The 17550-nt window shown below is 41.5% G+C and overlaps 1 protein-coding gene across 8 annotated transcripts in view; it reads left to right on the forward strand.

Annotated features, from left to right (window-relative positions):
* The window catches only part of pde4d (phosphodiesterase 4D, cAMP-specific), a 189816-nt gene that overhangs the window by 155931 nt on the left and 16335 nt on the right, over positions 1–17550 (forward strand). For 5 of the 8 annotated variants that reach the window (XM_085786524.1, XM_085786525.1, XM_085786523.1 and 2 more), the window contains 5 exons: positions 9490–9681; positions 11221–11257; positions 11358–11434; positions 11856–11905; positions 17212–17324. In XM_085786524.1, coding sequence (XP_085642650.1) covers positions 9490–9681; positions 11221–11257; positions 11358–11434; positions 11856–11905; positions 17212–17324 — 469 coding nt within the window. Of the gene's footprint in view, positions 1–852; positions 1558–9489; positions 9682–11220; positions 11258–11357; positions 11435–11855; positions 11906–17211; positions 17325–17550 lie in introns of those variants that run through there. The other 3 variants (XM_085786528.1, XM_085786531.1, XM_085786529.1) reach the window with 3 other exon arrangements.

Consider the following 17550-nt stretch of genomic DNA (forward strand, 5'->3'; position numbering starts at 1 on the left):
TGTAGTAAATAAAATTTGAGACCATGGGGAAAGACACACATTGCAGTTTAATACTGTCTTGTCTGTTTTTAAGGTTAGTACAGGGTGTAAATTGTAAGGCTGGTGTCTGGCTGGTGGCCTTAAAAACTGTGTCAGACTTTGTTATACATTTTCGCCACAGTGGCTTTCATCAGATGTTTAGGTTTTGGAGATAGACTTTATAAAATGGAAACTAACACACACATACTGTATATATACATACATGCATTATACTCAAATAAACAAATGAGAAATTATAATCATATGAATCCCATACACATCTCTTACAAAATGAAATTCTGAAATAGTTACTTTGTCTCTACAGTCTGTTCAGTAAACTGACAATTTAGTATATATTAAGCATTAGACTGTGGATTTATATAACAGGCCCAGAGGATAAATATTATTTACTCTTTTTAAAATAGCTTGTGGCAATCAGTAGTCAATCCGTAGTAAAATTAATTTTGTCCTCCTTTCCCTTCAGATATCTTCTCAGTTCCCTCCCACACATTAAATTCTTAGTTTGTCACCAAGTGCCAATACATTCTTAACCCTTTGCTGTCGATCCAACTCCTGCCAAAAAAGCACAGGCTATTCAGTAAATTCTTGGTTTTCTCAGTTTATAGCTGAATCATGCAATGAAACTCACCCAACACCATCTTTGCACACTCTCTCCAGATCATAGGCAGGCTTCAGCTGTTGGTTTTAGGTTACTGCGGCAGCCAAGTGATTGACACTTTAGACGATTGTTAGGATTGCTGGGGGATACAAGTCCCACCCTTCAAGGAATTACTACTACCAAAACAACCCCTCCCACTCCAGGCAAACCAGCGAGAAAACAGCGAGACAGAGAGAATAGGATAGTTGTATAAGTCAGAGAGAGGGACCCAGTTGTAGAAAGACAGAGAAAAATAGACAGAGGTAAAGAGGGAGGGGAAAGGAACATGGGAGGAGATCTTATTTCCACCAGTCAGGAAAAAATACACAGGGACTTGAAAGAGAGAAGCAGAGTGAGAAAGAGTAACAGAATGAGTGCATGGCTGGATTAGGAAAGAGGAAGATCACATGCTGATCTGGCAGGACAGATAAGTGCAAGTGAGCGCGCAAGAGAGAGAGAGAGAGAGAGAGGGAGGGAGCAACAGAGAGAGGAGGAGAGCAGGTAAAGAACCTACTGTCAAACGATCGGAGCTCGAGAGCGGAGCAGCACTGTGACATACTGCTGGACAGAAGGTTTGATCTGACTAAACTAAGGTTTGCTCTCAAGCTGCTCGGCAGACCTGACCGCTCCACTGGACTGAAGCTTCCACTGGATCTCTTCATAACCAGTGAGGACTGTGGTTAGACCACAACGGAGGGCTGGCCAGCGGGCTCCAGGTGGCCCAGAGGGTGTGTGTGTGTATGTCTGGCTTTATGTGTGTGTGTGGGTGCTGTCTACACATGTAGTGTGTGTGGATGTGGAAGGAAAAGCCAGACCATGAGTATTATCCTTAAACCACGGTCGCGCTCCACCAGCTCATTGAAGAACACGGAGGGAATATGGTAAATAGATGGGGAACTTTATACTGTTGCCAATGTTTCACTGTCATTCCTGTTGTGTGTTGCTCTATTGTTTTCCATCTTTCTGAAATGCTTCCCCTCTGCCTTGCTAGCTTTGTCCCAACTTCTTCCTTTTCATCTTTTGTCCCTGGTGCTTTGAGCTGCCCTGTGTTTTTTTGATCTTTCAACGGTTTCCTGAATGCCTTCATTCTTCTCCCATCCAGATGTCTTCCTTGATTCACTGCAGAAAACTCTGTGTATCCTGTACATGTTTTTGTCGTTTTTATGTGCAAATCATGTGCTGAAGTCATTAGTATAAATTGGCCCTATCCATACTGTAGCTTCTACAAACCGTACACTTCATCAGACTAAATCAATAATGACATGACACTCAGTGTTATTGTAATGAACCTTGTGGCTTAACCTCAGTGTGCTTTTATGAGAATTCACCGCCTATTCCGCTTGTAAAATAGCTCAAAACACAAGGTTGTTAAACAGCTAAGGCATCATCCATTGAGGAATGTGTTGAGTCGCTCCTCTCTCCATATGGCTTCAGCGTAATGTAGGGTGCAGAGTGCAGGGTGCAGCGCCTGGGGCACGACTCGCCCTGACCTGGCCTCCCTCTCGTGTCTCCTCCCCCCTCCTGTCTTAACTTGTCCTTCCCTGTCAACACTCATTTGCTCGGTAAGAAACTTCCCCGTGAGTTAGCATTCACAGTTCTTCCACTGTGGTGCTCTCAGGCAAAGCTGGAAAAAGGATCAGAAAAAGCCCTGGACAAATACACAGTGTCCGTGTGGTGGTTACAGCAGTGGGGGTGGGGGTGGGGGTGGGGGGGGGGCTGGGTTGCTGCTCCACAACATGTGTCTGAACCCTGTCGGACCTCCCTGCAGGGTTCACAGTGTTCTCACATTGTCAGTTTATTAATCTGCTCTACAACGTCCCCAGCAGGAAATGACGCTTGTGTGAAATGAAGACGTATTAATTAGGTCTTTGAGGGCTGTAGTTTCTCGGAGCAGTGCTGATGACAGACACTACGTGATGTGGTTTGATGTAGAGAGGGTGTAGAAGCATGGTGTGGCTTTACCTAAACCTGATATTAGTGTTAGAACTGTGTGATGAATGTAAATCTTTCTCATGTGACAAGCTGAGAATCTGGCAGTGTTAGGTTCGTATGAGCCATCTTCTTGAATGGCTCCCAAACAGTACTCAGCTGGACAAAGCGCACTGCCTGCTCCATCTGTCCTGCCCTCCTCTCTTCTGTTATTTACTGTTTTATCAAGGCTTCTTTCACTAATTCACATAACTGCTTTGTCTTTATGTCTGCCTACTTGAGGTTTAAAGTAGATTTGTTTCTTTTTGTTAAAGAAGTTGCTTGTGGGAGTGTTTGTGCAGTGTATGCGTGCATCATCTAGAAAGAAGTGAGTCTTATCTCCCTCCCATGATGAGCTAATTCTTCCCAAAAAGCACAAATATAGTATTTTTATGTTTGTATGTGTGTCTAAGCTGTATGGTTGTGAGCTTAGGTGTGTCTCTGTATGCTTGTGTAAGTGCTTACGTACTCATGTGCATTTGAGTGGGCAATTCCCCATGTGTGTGTTTTCGGGTGTATACTTAAGACAGTATTGTGGTCTGGGTGTGTGACATGTGCCTTTTCCTGACCAAACTCAAATGGACCCCACTCCACCCTTTCATGTAAATGCAGCTTTGTGTACAGAGACTTTTGGGTGTCCACCAACATGTTAGCTCAGTAAATATGTCTAGACTTTTAGAAAGGTAAAGGATTAGGAAAAGGGAGTATTGGTTGTTTGTGAAAACCTCTTGGCTCCAGTACTGAAATGCCACTTACTTCAAAATGAGGAGTGGTATTATGGTGTGCTGAGATGAAGCCTGGAGAAGCGGGGAATGTGTGACTTTGAACTCAAGTGTTTGCATCTGGCCTTTGTCAGCTCCCAGATGGGCATCTCAGACAAGCAGTAAATGTGGAAGGTTACATGTAATCTGTCCTCTCATAGGGCTCAACATAGTGCAAGTTATCTGAAATATTTTTCCAGGTTTGACCTTTAGTAAACCAGACCTGAGATGACAAATAGCACTGAAAATAGGTTCATACTTAAGTGGACCTCTACGTATATAGGAGCAGAACTGGTTTGCTTTGCTTTGTGAAGTCATATGACACTGCATCGCCATGCTGATCTCTTTTGTATGTGTCGCATGTGTCGCATGATTGAGTTTTCTGAATGGCACAGTGGCAGCTAGCACTGAAGCAATGTCACGACTTACGTGAAGGATTCTCTTTGCTTATACCTGGCAGGGCAAGAAAGACTGCATGTTGCATTGCTGTCCTGTGGGTGTTGATTTCAATGTGTGTGTGTGTAATCAGGTGCTTCTGTTGATGAGTGAACGTGACATACATGTTAGAAGGGGTGTGTGTGAATATGAGCCAGATAGAACGTGTGGTAGTTATCAGCGAGTGGACAGCCACTTATCTGCTTGGCCTTACTGCCCTGTGGGCACAGGCTTCTTCACAAATTGTTGTTCTGTATACTCTGTCACATGTCTCATGTTATCAGAAGGTTGGATATAGTTTTGCCTTGCTGACTTGTCTCACTGCAGGGAGAGAGCAAGGACAGTGTTGAGTGTCAGGTCCATTCAAAGGGAGTATTTCACAGTTACCAGAAATATTAGGTCACATATCTGCTGCCTTAGTCAGAATCAGACATTTATATCAGGTTATTTATTCATGAAATGTTTCCCAATTGAATTTCCTGAAAATGTACTACTGTATGTCACAACATACAGTGATATAGCAGTATAACCTAATTACCCCTACAACTATAATGTGATCCTGATGTCAGACTTGTGTTACTGTAACATTGTTACAGCTTAAATGTGATTTTCTGATCTCAAATGCTGCATTACAGGACACTGTCACATTTGTGTCGGTGTATCTGGAGCTTGGTATTGTTTGAAGGCTTTGGAGGCTTCTTGTTCATCAAGGAAAGAAAGAAACTGAAACAAGTTAGAACAAAAACTCCATCCAGATGCAGTACCATCAAAAGTTGAGGTACTGCATCTATAGCTTGATTTATATGAGTGTTTTGGCAGAGTGAAATGGACAACAGATGCCTCTAAATGCATGCTCATCGCTTGTATACTGTACTGTTTTGATTATCCATCAAAAACTCACTATCCACTGTAATCACCATACAAAATATATTGGTGTTAATGATATTGTAATATCTCACTAGCAGGTGGTGATGTCACAATACTAAATATAAACACTACTACACATTTAGTTTAAATCAACATTGCATCATTAGAGTATCTATTTTCATCTAATGTCTCTGGTGGGATACATCATTCTCTTTTAAAAACACATTAAGTATTTTATCGCCTATTCCACCTTTCTCTGATTTGCTGATTCATCACCTTTTCCAGTGCGCGATGTTGTCACAATATACCTTTAAAGTCAACAGTGGTATAATGATGTAAAGCAGACATGTTGGCTCTGTTACCTTACTGAGACCAGGCAGCTTTTCCCTTAGATGCCACATGCCTGTAATAGATGTGTCATTGAGCCCACTCTGCCATCTGTGTGTGTCAACCTTTGGTCTCTTTCTTCTTTTCCTAATAAGCCGTTGATTGCTGTTTTACATGGAACATAATCAAGGATACCCACATACATGTTCAGGATGCCAACACTCTTAAATTCATGCTTGGGGGGCCACTGTCTTCACAATCCAAGTTAAATAAGAGACGCTTGAATGCTCTCACAGACATACACTCATGCAGGTCTGACATGCCTTTCCTTGTCTTTCGTCCACCACCTGCCCTCCACCCCTCTGTATCCTCCTCACAGCCTTCCAAAATAAATCCAGTGTCGTCTTCCCTCTGTCTGCTTCAACACACAGACTTCTTCTGATCCATACTGCTCTGCAGATTGTTTACCATAGTTTTTAGTAACTCTCTCAGCTCTGTCCCAGTTCTAGTGAAATGTTTGGCATTTTTCAAATACTTCATATAAACCCAGCAAAACTCTGCACGTCTATGTACTGTACTTGTTGGAGCTTTTCTAATGAAGCAACTCTGTAAGATTGTTGGAAAACAGAGCCTCACTATGCACCCTTCAGCTGATTATTTATCAAAGACGCTTATCCCCTGACCTTTTTCTCCAATGCGTCTCCTCACAGCTCTGGCAGGTCAACGCCTGCAGTGTTTATAATTGTTTGAATGACCCAGGGCTGAAAATAAGTAAGTCATTGATCTATGCAATTTTAATGTGTTCGAGAGACAGACAGACGGAGAAGGAGAAAGTAGATGAGCACAGAAGTGATTGAAAGCCAAAGAGAGAGAGAGGATAAAAGAGTGTTGCAGTGTCCTTAAACGTAACCTAGCAGCGTCCTAGAGTTTGAAGTCACAAGTGACAGGAACCCCATCTACATTACAGTAGTATGTTTCCTGGTTAAAAGTATAATTACTCTTTCATAGTGAATTTGAAAAAAGGCCTTTTTTCCTGAGAGCGTGAAACTCTACTCCTCTGGGAAACTATGTTCGTGCAGGCCAACCAGTTGTCTACTTGTGTTTCTGCAGGCAACTGTAGCTAAATAAACTTAACCTGTGCCTTTCCGGGCATTTATCTTCATTTTCCACCACTGAACCTTCACTAGACATTTGTGTGTCAGTGATACTGAGCTTTGATTACAACACATTTTTTGAAGTGTACAAAGACAGAAGAAATGAATCTGGTCAAATATCTAGGTTACACAATAAATACATGTTGTGAACTCTGATGGTTAAAAGCAGGAATTAGGTCACATTCAGTCTATTCAATTAGATGTTTTGTTTATGCTGTAAATAATTTGGCTCCTTAAAGGAAAAAGAGTTTGCAAACTGCTTTCTGATCCAGATTTATTTTGAGCCTCGGTCATATGCACAAATGTTAAGTAGACTCAAGTTTATGCTACAATTTGTTGCTCTAGCACAGGAGATAGATAGATGTATGATGAACAGAAGCTGAGGGCAACTGTTAGCATTGATATTCAGCAGATGGGATATCTGGAGCAGCCTGGAAGAGCTCTACATCATTCATCCAGTGTTTGTGCCACAAATATTTCCTTGCTTGCAAATGATTATATCTCAGTTAAGGATCACTCCCTTTTTGGGTAAACTGTGGTTTCCCATTGTGTCGGCCTGGATTGCTGGATTTACCTTGCATCTCAGTAATAATCCTCTTGTGAGTTCAGCTCGTGCGTTTTGTTGATTCTCACAACAGAGTCACAGGGGTGTTGACATTTTTTTCTTTCCTCCCACTATGATGTCAGTGCTGGTGCAATACCTCTCTGATCCAGTTGCAAAGATTGTTTGTGTCATTCCTCAAAAAGGGCTTGTCTTTGGAGTCACAACACGCACGCTGTGAGAGGAGTTGTGGTATGTGTCAGAGTTTTGGCCGAGCATCAGTGTAGGTTGTGACGTCAGAGTAAGTGTGACAATGAACCAGACGTCAACATATGCTCTTTTTTTTTTCATTTCAACACTTTCAGTATCTGTCATCTTTGTCTCTGTCTTGTTCACATAAGTGTTGCACACGCCTGCACTTACTTATCACGCAAAACTTTAGAGAACAGACTGACCTGTAAATGCAATGACAATGTATAAGTCAGTGGTGTGAGTCTGTGCTTTCTGAAATTCAGTAAATATAACAGATGGATCGTTTGAAGTGATAAGAGGGTGTGAATTAAGTGTTGTTTCTGAGAATGTAATTGTATGTGTGAAGGTAAAACTGGTTTAGAGTGACATGGTTTTGATCTGCTACTAAATATAGAGACACAGACTGAGAGGACTCAGGGACAGAGATTGGGATGTAAGATAAGACTAACACGACTGAGGAGAAAAGTTGCTGGGGTCATTCTAATTCACATAGTACCTCTCTGTCTGCGTGTCAGTGTGTTTTCCTAAGACCTAGTTAGAGAAGGTGATGAGGACAAAATGATTGTCCTTCCCTGAGTCTCCAGGCAGACGGCCAAAATATCTTATTCCACAACTGAAGCTCCCACTCATTTAGCTGCTGCTACACAGAGATCTCAGTGAGATAGCATAGCATTTAAGCCAATTATTAGTTGTGGAAAATATGCCTGGCATGTTGTTGTGGCTGTGTCAAGTCTGTTTTCACAAGCACAGAGAATACTCATTGTGATATGAGAGGAAATGGTGTGTGGAAAATATATAAAAAAGTGTTGAAGAAATTTTTGTTTCCTTAATTTTCCTATTTATTCTACACTTTCAGGCATTTGCACTTAGAAGTCATTGTTCTCCTCTCTTTTGGATTGTTTATTGGAAAGTTAATCAGGAGATTTTAGGTTTGTTGTGTGTTAAAATGCAGCATTTCTGAACTCAAACCATGTAATTCATTGACTTTACATTGAATGGACTTTGGGGTGTGTCAGGCTGTGTCTGTGGTACGGCCTTGGGGCAGGAAAACCCAGCATAATGACTTCTTCCTTTTTATAATCTCTCTTACAAAACATTCACAACCCATGAGCACAGTCTCCTCTATTTTCACCACCAAAAAACTTGCTGAACACAATTCAAAGTGATAATATCCTGCACCTTGTTGTTCAGTGAATCATATGTTGCTGAGAATGTGAAAAACAGCGAGGAACACGTACAGACTCAAGACTGAAAACAGGAAGGGGACTGCAAACAGAATTAATCTTTTCTCATTGGGCAAAGACATGAATGTTTTAGTTGCATTGGAATGTATTTTCGTCACCATGTGAACAGAAGTAGATGAACACTCGTTCTGTTCGTAGCACATCTCCTGCTCGTCCACATGCATAAACACACAACGCAACAACAGGAAAAGGCTAATATCGGCAGTGTGTCCTGCACAGGTTGATGCATGAATAAGATTGGGTTACTGTGAATGCCTGACTATTTCCATAGTAAGGATGATGATGATGACAAATATGTATTACGCATTGCGCTGAGGGGAATCCCCCCGTGACCTTAGCCTCAACGCCAGAGGGGATTATGGGATTGCTTGGTGGCCCTAGCAATGAGGCAGATATCCCTGGTGACGGGCATTAGTCATCACCTGGGTGAACAATCACCTAGGAGACTAAGGAGCTCATTGTGACACTGCAGTGGGAAATGGTGTCAGTGGTTTAAAAACGCCTTTCAGTTGTGAGTCAGTGGCATTGTTAGAGGAGAGGTATTCCCTGCGGCCGTGTGCACAGTTTAAGCAAATCATGTCGCTTGTGGTTGTATGTAGATGGTTTTGAATATTGCTGCATTAGTACTGACTCTTGGTGATATGCCAATTAGTCGGCCACCAGTCATAATCTTCCAATAATCAGCCAGGTAATGAGTGACTGGCTGATTATGAATCAAGGTCATAAGAAAATTTCAGCCAGCAGCGCATGAGTATGATGACTTCTGTAGTTGCATGTCAAATCATCTTGAATTCCATAGCTCATGACCATTGAGCCAATTTATAGGCTATTCTTTCACTGATTGTAGGTTTAATTAGTATGAGTACTTTCTGAAGTCACAAATAAGTCTCTAACATGTAGTTAGTGTTGAGACATAAAACCTGTGATTTATCGAGACATTCTGTAAATAAATAGAAAAACGTCTGGGGGAGTTTGCATGATTTTAGGTGACAGTCTTATATTGGCACTTGAAATAATCGAAGGAAATTTAGAGACTGTATCCTTCTCTATCCTTCAGTGTTGCTGTACCATACATTTTGACTCCGCAGCAATAGTGTTATTGATTAAGATGATTACTAATGTTGTTTGACCCGTCAAATATCATCAAAAGATTGTTTAAATTCTGCACTAAGACATCTTTGATTATACTGCTAAATGAAATAGTACCAGCTGTACATTGTCATTATTCTAACCTTTGTCCTTATGTCTTTCTCTTCATATGCAGTTTCGATGTGGACAATGGCACGTCATCAGGTCGCAGCCCACTGGACCCGATGGCCAGCCCGGGCTCAGGCCTCATCCTGCAGGCCAATTTTGTCCACAGCCAACGGAGAGAGTCGTTCCTCTACCGCTCTGACAGCGACTACGACCTCTCGCCCAAGTCTATGTCCCGAAACTCCTCTATTGCCAGTGACATGTGAGTGCATTATGTTTCTTAGGCTTCCACCCGAACCTTCGTAAAATGCACCCAAATGCTTCCTATTGTATTGAAACCAGTTAACTCTACTTTTCACCGCCTCTCTGAATCTGTGTCAGGGCTGGGTGTTTATCAGACCAGGTCCTCAAGCTGCCATGCAGATCACTTGGCCCCGGTGGGAAGTGTGCATGACCAACAGCTGACTGTGTAGTGTCACATCTATTCTTAGCCACATCCAGTAGCGCAAACGAGGTGGTCAGTGACAAAGGGCCCACAAGCACAGTACATGTGTCTTTGTGCACTTAATTTAATCTGTTTAAATTCTGCGTTCACTTGGTCATCCGTCTGTAAAGCTCACTTCAGACATGATAACAACACACTCAAATCAGCCAGCATCCTCTGGATCAGTGTATATGTTGACAGCCGTTTCCCACACTATGGTGGCTATCCTGTTACATTTACTGTACACTTAGTCCTACAGGAAATATGAATATTGACTAAAAATCTGGCATTTCGATCCAGGACAAGACAAATAGACAAAAGGATGAAATGTATGTCCTGCAGTAACCTTAGACTTCCTCCTTACTGCTGCTGCTTTTTGCTCTGTAGTATTACCCTAACCTTCATCGACCTACAGTATGCCCCACTATCCGGTTCCCACGTTAAAAACCATTATTACAGCGTTAACCTTTATCCTTTATGCCTCACTCTTTCATATCTTTTTTTCTTCTGAATTGCGTATACAAGAGATAACTAGGGAGCGGAAACCTGTCATAACAGCTCTCTTTAAATTTCTAATAATACTGTACAGCTCCATTACCAAGAAATTTAAATTGTATTGCTTGACAAACAGAGTCTGTTTTTAAAAGGTTTTAGAAGTAGGTGAAAGATTAACAGCCATCACCCATCTCATTGTTTCCACCTTGTCTTACCGATCTTCTATCTCTACTCTCATCTTTCCTCTGAATACCTCTGTCTTGCAATAGGAGATTGTCTCCTTTTTTGACTTTTCATGCCAGGCAGGCATGTCAGCTCACGTGCCGGTGGGTGTGTGCGTGGCGCGGCTGTGGTCCCGTACAACGTAACAGTAGGCAAGAGCCATGATGACGCAAACACACTCCTGTCACCTGAGCAAATGTTGACAGTGTGTGGCAGTCGTAACGTAGTTTGGAGGTCAGCGGGAGTCTGACTCAAAGTTTACAGTTAGAATTCCTGTAGAGGGAGCATAACTGCAATACGTGAGTAGGGGCATGTCCAACAATAAACCGCTTCAGTCCCGTTGCTGAAACCAGAAACTGGTCTTGAAACTACAACACCATTGTGAAGCAGGGCCTCAGCTGTTAGCTGATGTGTTGAGTAAACATGTCACTGTGACTGAGTGCATCAGAGGCACTGAAACTAATCTGATGTGATGACCCCCCCCCCCCTTTTTCCTCCCACCCCTTTGACCTTTGCCGAACATGAACACAGTCTTCTGTTGTTGAATGTCATTGTACTATAGACCTGCATCCAATATTAAACTCTGTTTGTTTCTTCCAGTCATGGTGACGATATGATTGTAACGCCATTTGCACAGGTGAGTGCTTGTCCCAGCTTTGTCATCTTGTCTCTGCAATTAATATGTTCAGAAATGTATGAATGCTGTATGACTCAGACATAATCTCTGATGTCCTCAGGTTCTTGCCAGCTTGAGAACTGTACGAAACAACTTTGGTGCATTAACTAATCTACAGCAAGACAGAGCGTCTAATAAGTAAGTTTTTCAAATGAAAATGAAAATCTTTCTTAGTGGGAGGAGAGACCTTGTCTCAGGCAACAGTGGTAGCAGCATTATTTGACCACACACACTTCATGACTAAGACGTTTTAATAAATAAGTGTCAGTGATATGGGTCATGCACATGCTGCACCTGCCTCAAATGTATCCAGTGCTCACTCACAGTTTGGCTTTGCTCGCCCTCTGCTGTTCGTATTCAGTACTACAACAACACTAGTATTATGTGAACGTACTGTATGGTGCTTCTCAATATGTGTGGAATTTAGCAAAAAGAAATAAGACTTCTTTAATGCTTCGAGACATTTAGAGAGTTTTAATAAATCATTTTTAAACAACTGATTGTTTTGTTTTCTGGGAACGAAACATCACAGTGTGTGTGTTTGTTTCTACCATGACAGGAGATCACCCATGTGTAACCCACCACCTATCACCAAGACCACCTTCACGGGTATGTACACAGTGAGAGGGGAATGATTGTGTGTGTGTGTGTGTGTGTGTGTGTGTGTGTGTGTGTGTGTGTGTGTGTGTGTGTGTGTGTGTGTGTGTGTGTGTGTGTGTGTGTCTGTGTGTCTGTGTGTCTGTGTGTCTGTGTGTCTGTGTCTGTGTCTGTGTCTGTGTCTGTGTCTGTGGTTGTGTAAGCATTGTGAGCAGAGATAACACTGTTACTGTTGGCTATCATAATATGCACCATCTAAACATGTAATAAATGGTTCATAGTACACTGCAGTGGGGTAATAAGATGTACATTACATTTTATTTTTATTACTGCTACTATAACCTCTCTTTTTGGCACTTTGAAGTGGCGCCTGCTGTATAAACAGATAGTGATTGACAATACAGTAAATAGTGTATAATGTCTCCACAAAGAAATTATAGCAGTTGACAAACACTATACATGTACATACTGAATACATAAAACTGTTCTTATATATGCTTACAGCTGCATTATTGTGCAATTCAAACCATTTTCTTTTTTATATATTGATCGTGTTTACTGCATTAGCAGTTGAAATGATAGTGGTAGTAGTAGGATGCACTTTCTTACTTGGAACTGGAGAGATAAGAACTGATGTAACAGTGATGTTTTTGTCTATTAGAAGATGTGCGCATGGCGGAGATGTTGGCAAATAGACATAATGTGCAGGAAGCCAAAGAACAGGATCCATAATATCCAGCATGGTCAGAATAAAAATATGGATGACATATTTAGCAGAGGATGAGTTCTTTTGTGCAAATGAATGGAGAAGAGATAAAATGATAGGATCATTGGTAAACCAAGACCAAATATGTCCCTGTTGTTAACTGTTGTTTTAGTATTTTCTGTGAAGTTTGGAGGAGTTTGGCTGTTTTGTGGGTCATGTTACAGACAGGTTGCGATGAAATCTTTAGTCAGTTCCTGAAAAGTAAATAAAAGAGACAGTTTGGCAAGACAAGTCAACATATACTGATTGTCTGTTCTTATATGGCACTTTGCAAGCTGACAGTCATATCCTCCTTTTCTAAATGAACATTCTTAATCAGTGAATTATCATTAAATTATTTTTCCAATTATTGTCATCTCAAACTTTCTGGCTTTAAGGCAACAAGCTTCAGTACTTCCAATGATGTCTGTGAAGGTATGGTGACAGAGACAAGCCAAATAATCTGTGTTAAGTTTTAGTTTACACAATATAGCTACCATGAGGCTGCTATGTTTTAGCAATTTATAGACAACCATGGATTAATCAGTAGTTCCTTGATGTCAGGCCCTAAGTGCAGTTGTACTTGACTTCGATAGTCACACGTGCTGCTAAACACCAGACTAGACTCATTCCACTGCACAGCCTGTCTGGCCTACTTTAAGGTGAGTTTTTGTCCAGAGGAGGGCATGGGGCAGACAGTCTTAGATGGCTATAATAGACTTGTCCTTGACAGTCACTTTGCTTTTTAGCAGTATCAATGGCTAACCTAGCTAGTGTTTGCAGAAGACACCATAACTCCACTATTAATAAATAATTTCACTGTTTTGTTCACTTGAATTATCCCTTTTGACACATGCTTGGACTCACATGCAACACACACATTCATTCACATTTTCAAAAGAGGCTAAAAGTGCAAAAAAAAAAAAAGTTAAAATGTTCAATATAGCTTTTTTTTTTTGCTTTCATCCACATCCCATCCTTTCAAGCCAATCACATTCCTGATACATAACCTGCTTTTATAGATTGGTGACATTGAGCTAAATTTAGAACATAATCACATGAACATAATCATACTGGTGCACAGCCATTATGGGCCCTGCCATAAACTGGTGACAGCTGTGAGTCATGAAGTGTGATTGTTTAAGAGTATTGACTACTTGTAATGCAAAGAGTTCCTGAGGCAGCCACAAGGTCACCATGTACTGTAGATAAAGACAGTAAAAGAAATGTAATTAATATTAAGTCAGTCAAAAGTTGAATTTTATTTAAACCTCCTCAGTTTTACAAAGCATGTTTTGTGATCTGTCTCCAACTTTCTGTAGAGATGAAGGAAATGATTGTAGAATCTGAAGTCAAAGATGTATCAATAGAGTGACATTTCACCTGCTGTGGATGAGAATAGATGCAGGTTGCTGAAAAGAGAGACTTTGATTCATACTGTAACAAACTGCACTGAGTGTATACAGACAATACCATTTTAATATTTAAATTCCCATGTACACAATCAAAATACAGCTATAGACACACGTACAAGTGTACAAATGAGAAATCCAATGCACTTAACTTTAGCTATTCAACCCTAGAGGAGGCTGTTGGCAGTCATATTACTCTGAACTGTAGAATTTTTTCAAGAAGAAACTGTGAGTATAGAAATGCAGACAATTCAATTGATCTTGATTTTACCATCCATCTTCCACTAATTTAAGCACAATACACTGAACCTTTACAAAGCCAAAAGTGAATAAATGAGGATTACACAACAGTCACACACACAGCTTTGATTTATAGTGAGAATAATAATTAGTATTGTAGTTTTGTCACATGAAAGATATTTTCTTGAAATCTTTGTAGCATTTCAGCTATTTTAGAGAATGGAAATCTGAAATCAGCTTAGTACATAGAAACATCTCATATATTTCAGTACTTTTAAATATTTATGAATATTTCTTAGGCAAAGACTAATTTGTGTAAATGTGAACATTGCGAAATTGGAAATTTCAAAGATCATTATAGAAAATGGATAATTGAGTTATTGAATAATCAAACAAGTATTGATTTTATTTTTATTCTGTTTTGTTAAATGATTTGTAATGTATAGCTAATGTTGTACAGTTCAATACAAGTGGTTAAATGGTTGCCACTTGCCAGATTATTTCAAACTGAGATAAAATTCAAATATTTTGCTTTATATTTTGCTTGAAGAAATAACATTAGAATTATCAAAATAATATTCCTGTAGTGTTATTAGTTTTTCTATAAGTGCATCCTCTTCTTTCTCCTCCACATGTTTCTACCTTCCCTCCTCCTCCTCCTCCTCCTCCTCCTCCTCCTCATCTTCTCTCATCTTCTCTCATCTTCTCCCACTCTCAGTCCAACTTCACTGTCAAGCTGTTCCGGTACATAGTTTGGATGCAGCCCTGCGTCTGTGCAGCAGAGTGGCCTCTCCGAGCGCTGGTGTCTGATGTCGCACTAAGCATGAGAAGAATGTCATTGACGTCAGTGCAGTTGCTGTCAGAAAGAGTAGCACCCCAGCCACTGACACCACACCAGGGAGAGAGACAGAGGGGGAAAGGGGAGACTGAGAGAAAGAAAGAGGGGAGAGACAGAGGAGACAAAAGAGGGAGGAGGAAGGATGTTCAGAGATCAGTAGAGGAAACGAAGAGTGTGGGAGAGGAAGGGGACTAATGGAAGGAGGGAGGGAGAGATTTGTCAAAGACAATGAGGCAGGAGAGGGGGGTATTGGTGAAAATAAAAGGTGACAAAAGAGGATTAGAGATGGTTTGCTATCATGCTTGTACAGCAAGTTGACCTGCATGGAAACAAATATAATGTGCGTGTTTCCAAGCCTAGTGTACATCAAAATGTTATAATTGATCGTTCCAAATTGTGATAGCAACTCAAACAACTTAGAGCCATAAACTTTACATCAGGCCCAGAACACACAAATAAACAGCATTTGTCTCTTTTAAACATAAGTAAAGAAGAAACTGCATTTTGACAAAAGACTTAAAACAGTCAAAATGTTGATATGATACGGCACCCTGTGCATGAATTTGGTCCTTATGTGTTTTAATCTGAAATTGTTTTCTACGCGTAATTGAATTAAAATTGAGTGACCCTTCCAACACCCCCCACCTCTCCTCCCAGACCACAGATCACATAACATTAAAAGCAAGTGCTTTCCCTAATTAAGCAAGGCGTCAATATTAACTGGCTTCCGACAAGGTGACATTTTCTGTTGACGAAGGCTGACTTTTAGAGACATAAATTCCAAACTACTGTAAAAGAAAGTGAAGGCTACTTCGAGGCAAGACTTGCGATGCCAAAGCGCCGCCATCATTACCGTATCATCAACCATCTTTTTGTTTACCTGTCTGTTTTGATGTTTTTGTATGCTGAACACATATTAGCATGCATGCACACACAGCGTAGGGCGCTCGCAGCTCTGGCTCCCCCTCTCTATCACTCCAGTCCATGTCTTGTCACTCTCCCTTCCCCATCCACAGTGCAGTCCTCTCAGGCTTTAGGTACAGCTTGGGGAGAGCAGCACGTTTGGCTACCAGGGACGCCGAAGCAACAGCAGCCCACCCCCTATACACACAGCATCTATAGGAAACACTACCAAGCACACACACAGCACCGGATTACACCATTTGCTTCCCGGATACCATGGATATTTTTATTGGCAGACAGGCTAAGGAGACAAAATCATGATGTGTTATGGTTAGCATTTCGTCTAGTGTTAGTGTGTATGCATGTGTGTGTCTTGTTTGCGTCTGTGTGTGTGTGAGAAAGAGAGAGACAGAGAGTGAGAGAGATGTCTTTGTATTTGTTAACCATGTGAGGATGCTGTGAACATTCTGGTGTGTGTTCCGAGCCGGGTAGTATTGACATGGATCTTGAGTGGTTCTGAACATCTCACTGGATCCTCTTCTCCACTGTCCCTGTCTTCCCTCCATCCCTCCCATGGCAGACATGGGCCTGCTAAGCAGACTGCTGTTCATCCTGCTACATGACTGGAATTACATCTTTCTTATGAATGACAGAGTAAACCTCATACACTGTGCTGTGTTTGGGCGATAATGAGTGAGTCTGTCTGTGTGTGTCTGTTTGTGTGAGATTTCTGTTTTTGCTCTGTGGGTTACCCCTCTATTCTCTGCTGTGGTTTGCCTTTGGACGCCCAGAACTAACTCGGGGTGGCTGTTTTTGCTGTCTGTCACCTGCAACTGTACTCCCTGGGATTGTATGTGACTTATTCCTGAAGGGAGGAATCCAGGATTTGAACTTAAGCACTGCACTGGAGTTTTTTTTTTTTTTCTCCAAGGGAATCAGTGAGGTTTCCTTCAGCTGACCTGTGACTGCTCATCTTTGGGTTAGGCTAGAGGACAACAAGGCCTTACTCCCAGACTTGCACAGCTGGCCCACCTGTCCAGTATGAAGAGTCACCCATGTGTCTACTCGGGGTATCCCAGCTTAGCTGTTTGTGGGGTGGGAGACCCCGGGCCTGGACCATCCACTAGCCCTCTGAAGCGGGCTCTTACTGACCCCTTGCCCTCCTGTCTTGCCCCTGCAGAGGAGGCCTACCAGAAACTGGCCACTGAGACCCTGGAGGAGCTGGACTGGTGCCTGGACCAGCTAGAGACGCTGCAGACAAGACACTCAGTCAGTGAGATGGCCTCCAACAAGGTAAGAACGACAAAAACTGTTACACAAATTTGTTTGGACAAAGTTTCACTCAGTTTCTTAGACTTAAAATGCACAACTGTAGGAATGTACAGTATCACGTGTTATTTCTTGAAACACACAGAAGCTGCTACCCAGGATTCTTTGTGGTTGGGGTTTTTTGTGGTTGATGTGAACAAGACACTAAACTTCAATTTAAGCATATACTGTAGTATCCACATGCTGATAT

This window comes from Trachurus japonicus, chromosome 9 (genome assembly GCF_045865225.1).
Source record: "Trachurus japonicus isolate A0001 chromosome 9, Traja_1.0".
Lineage (NCBI taxonomy): Eukaryota > Metazoa > Chordata > Actinopteri > Carangiformes > Carangidae > Trachurus > Trachurus japonicus.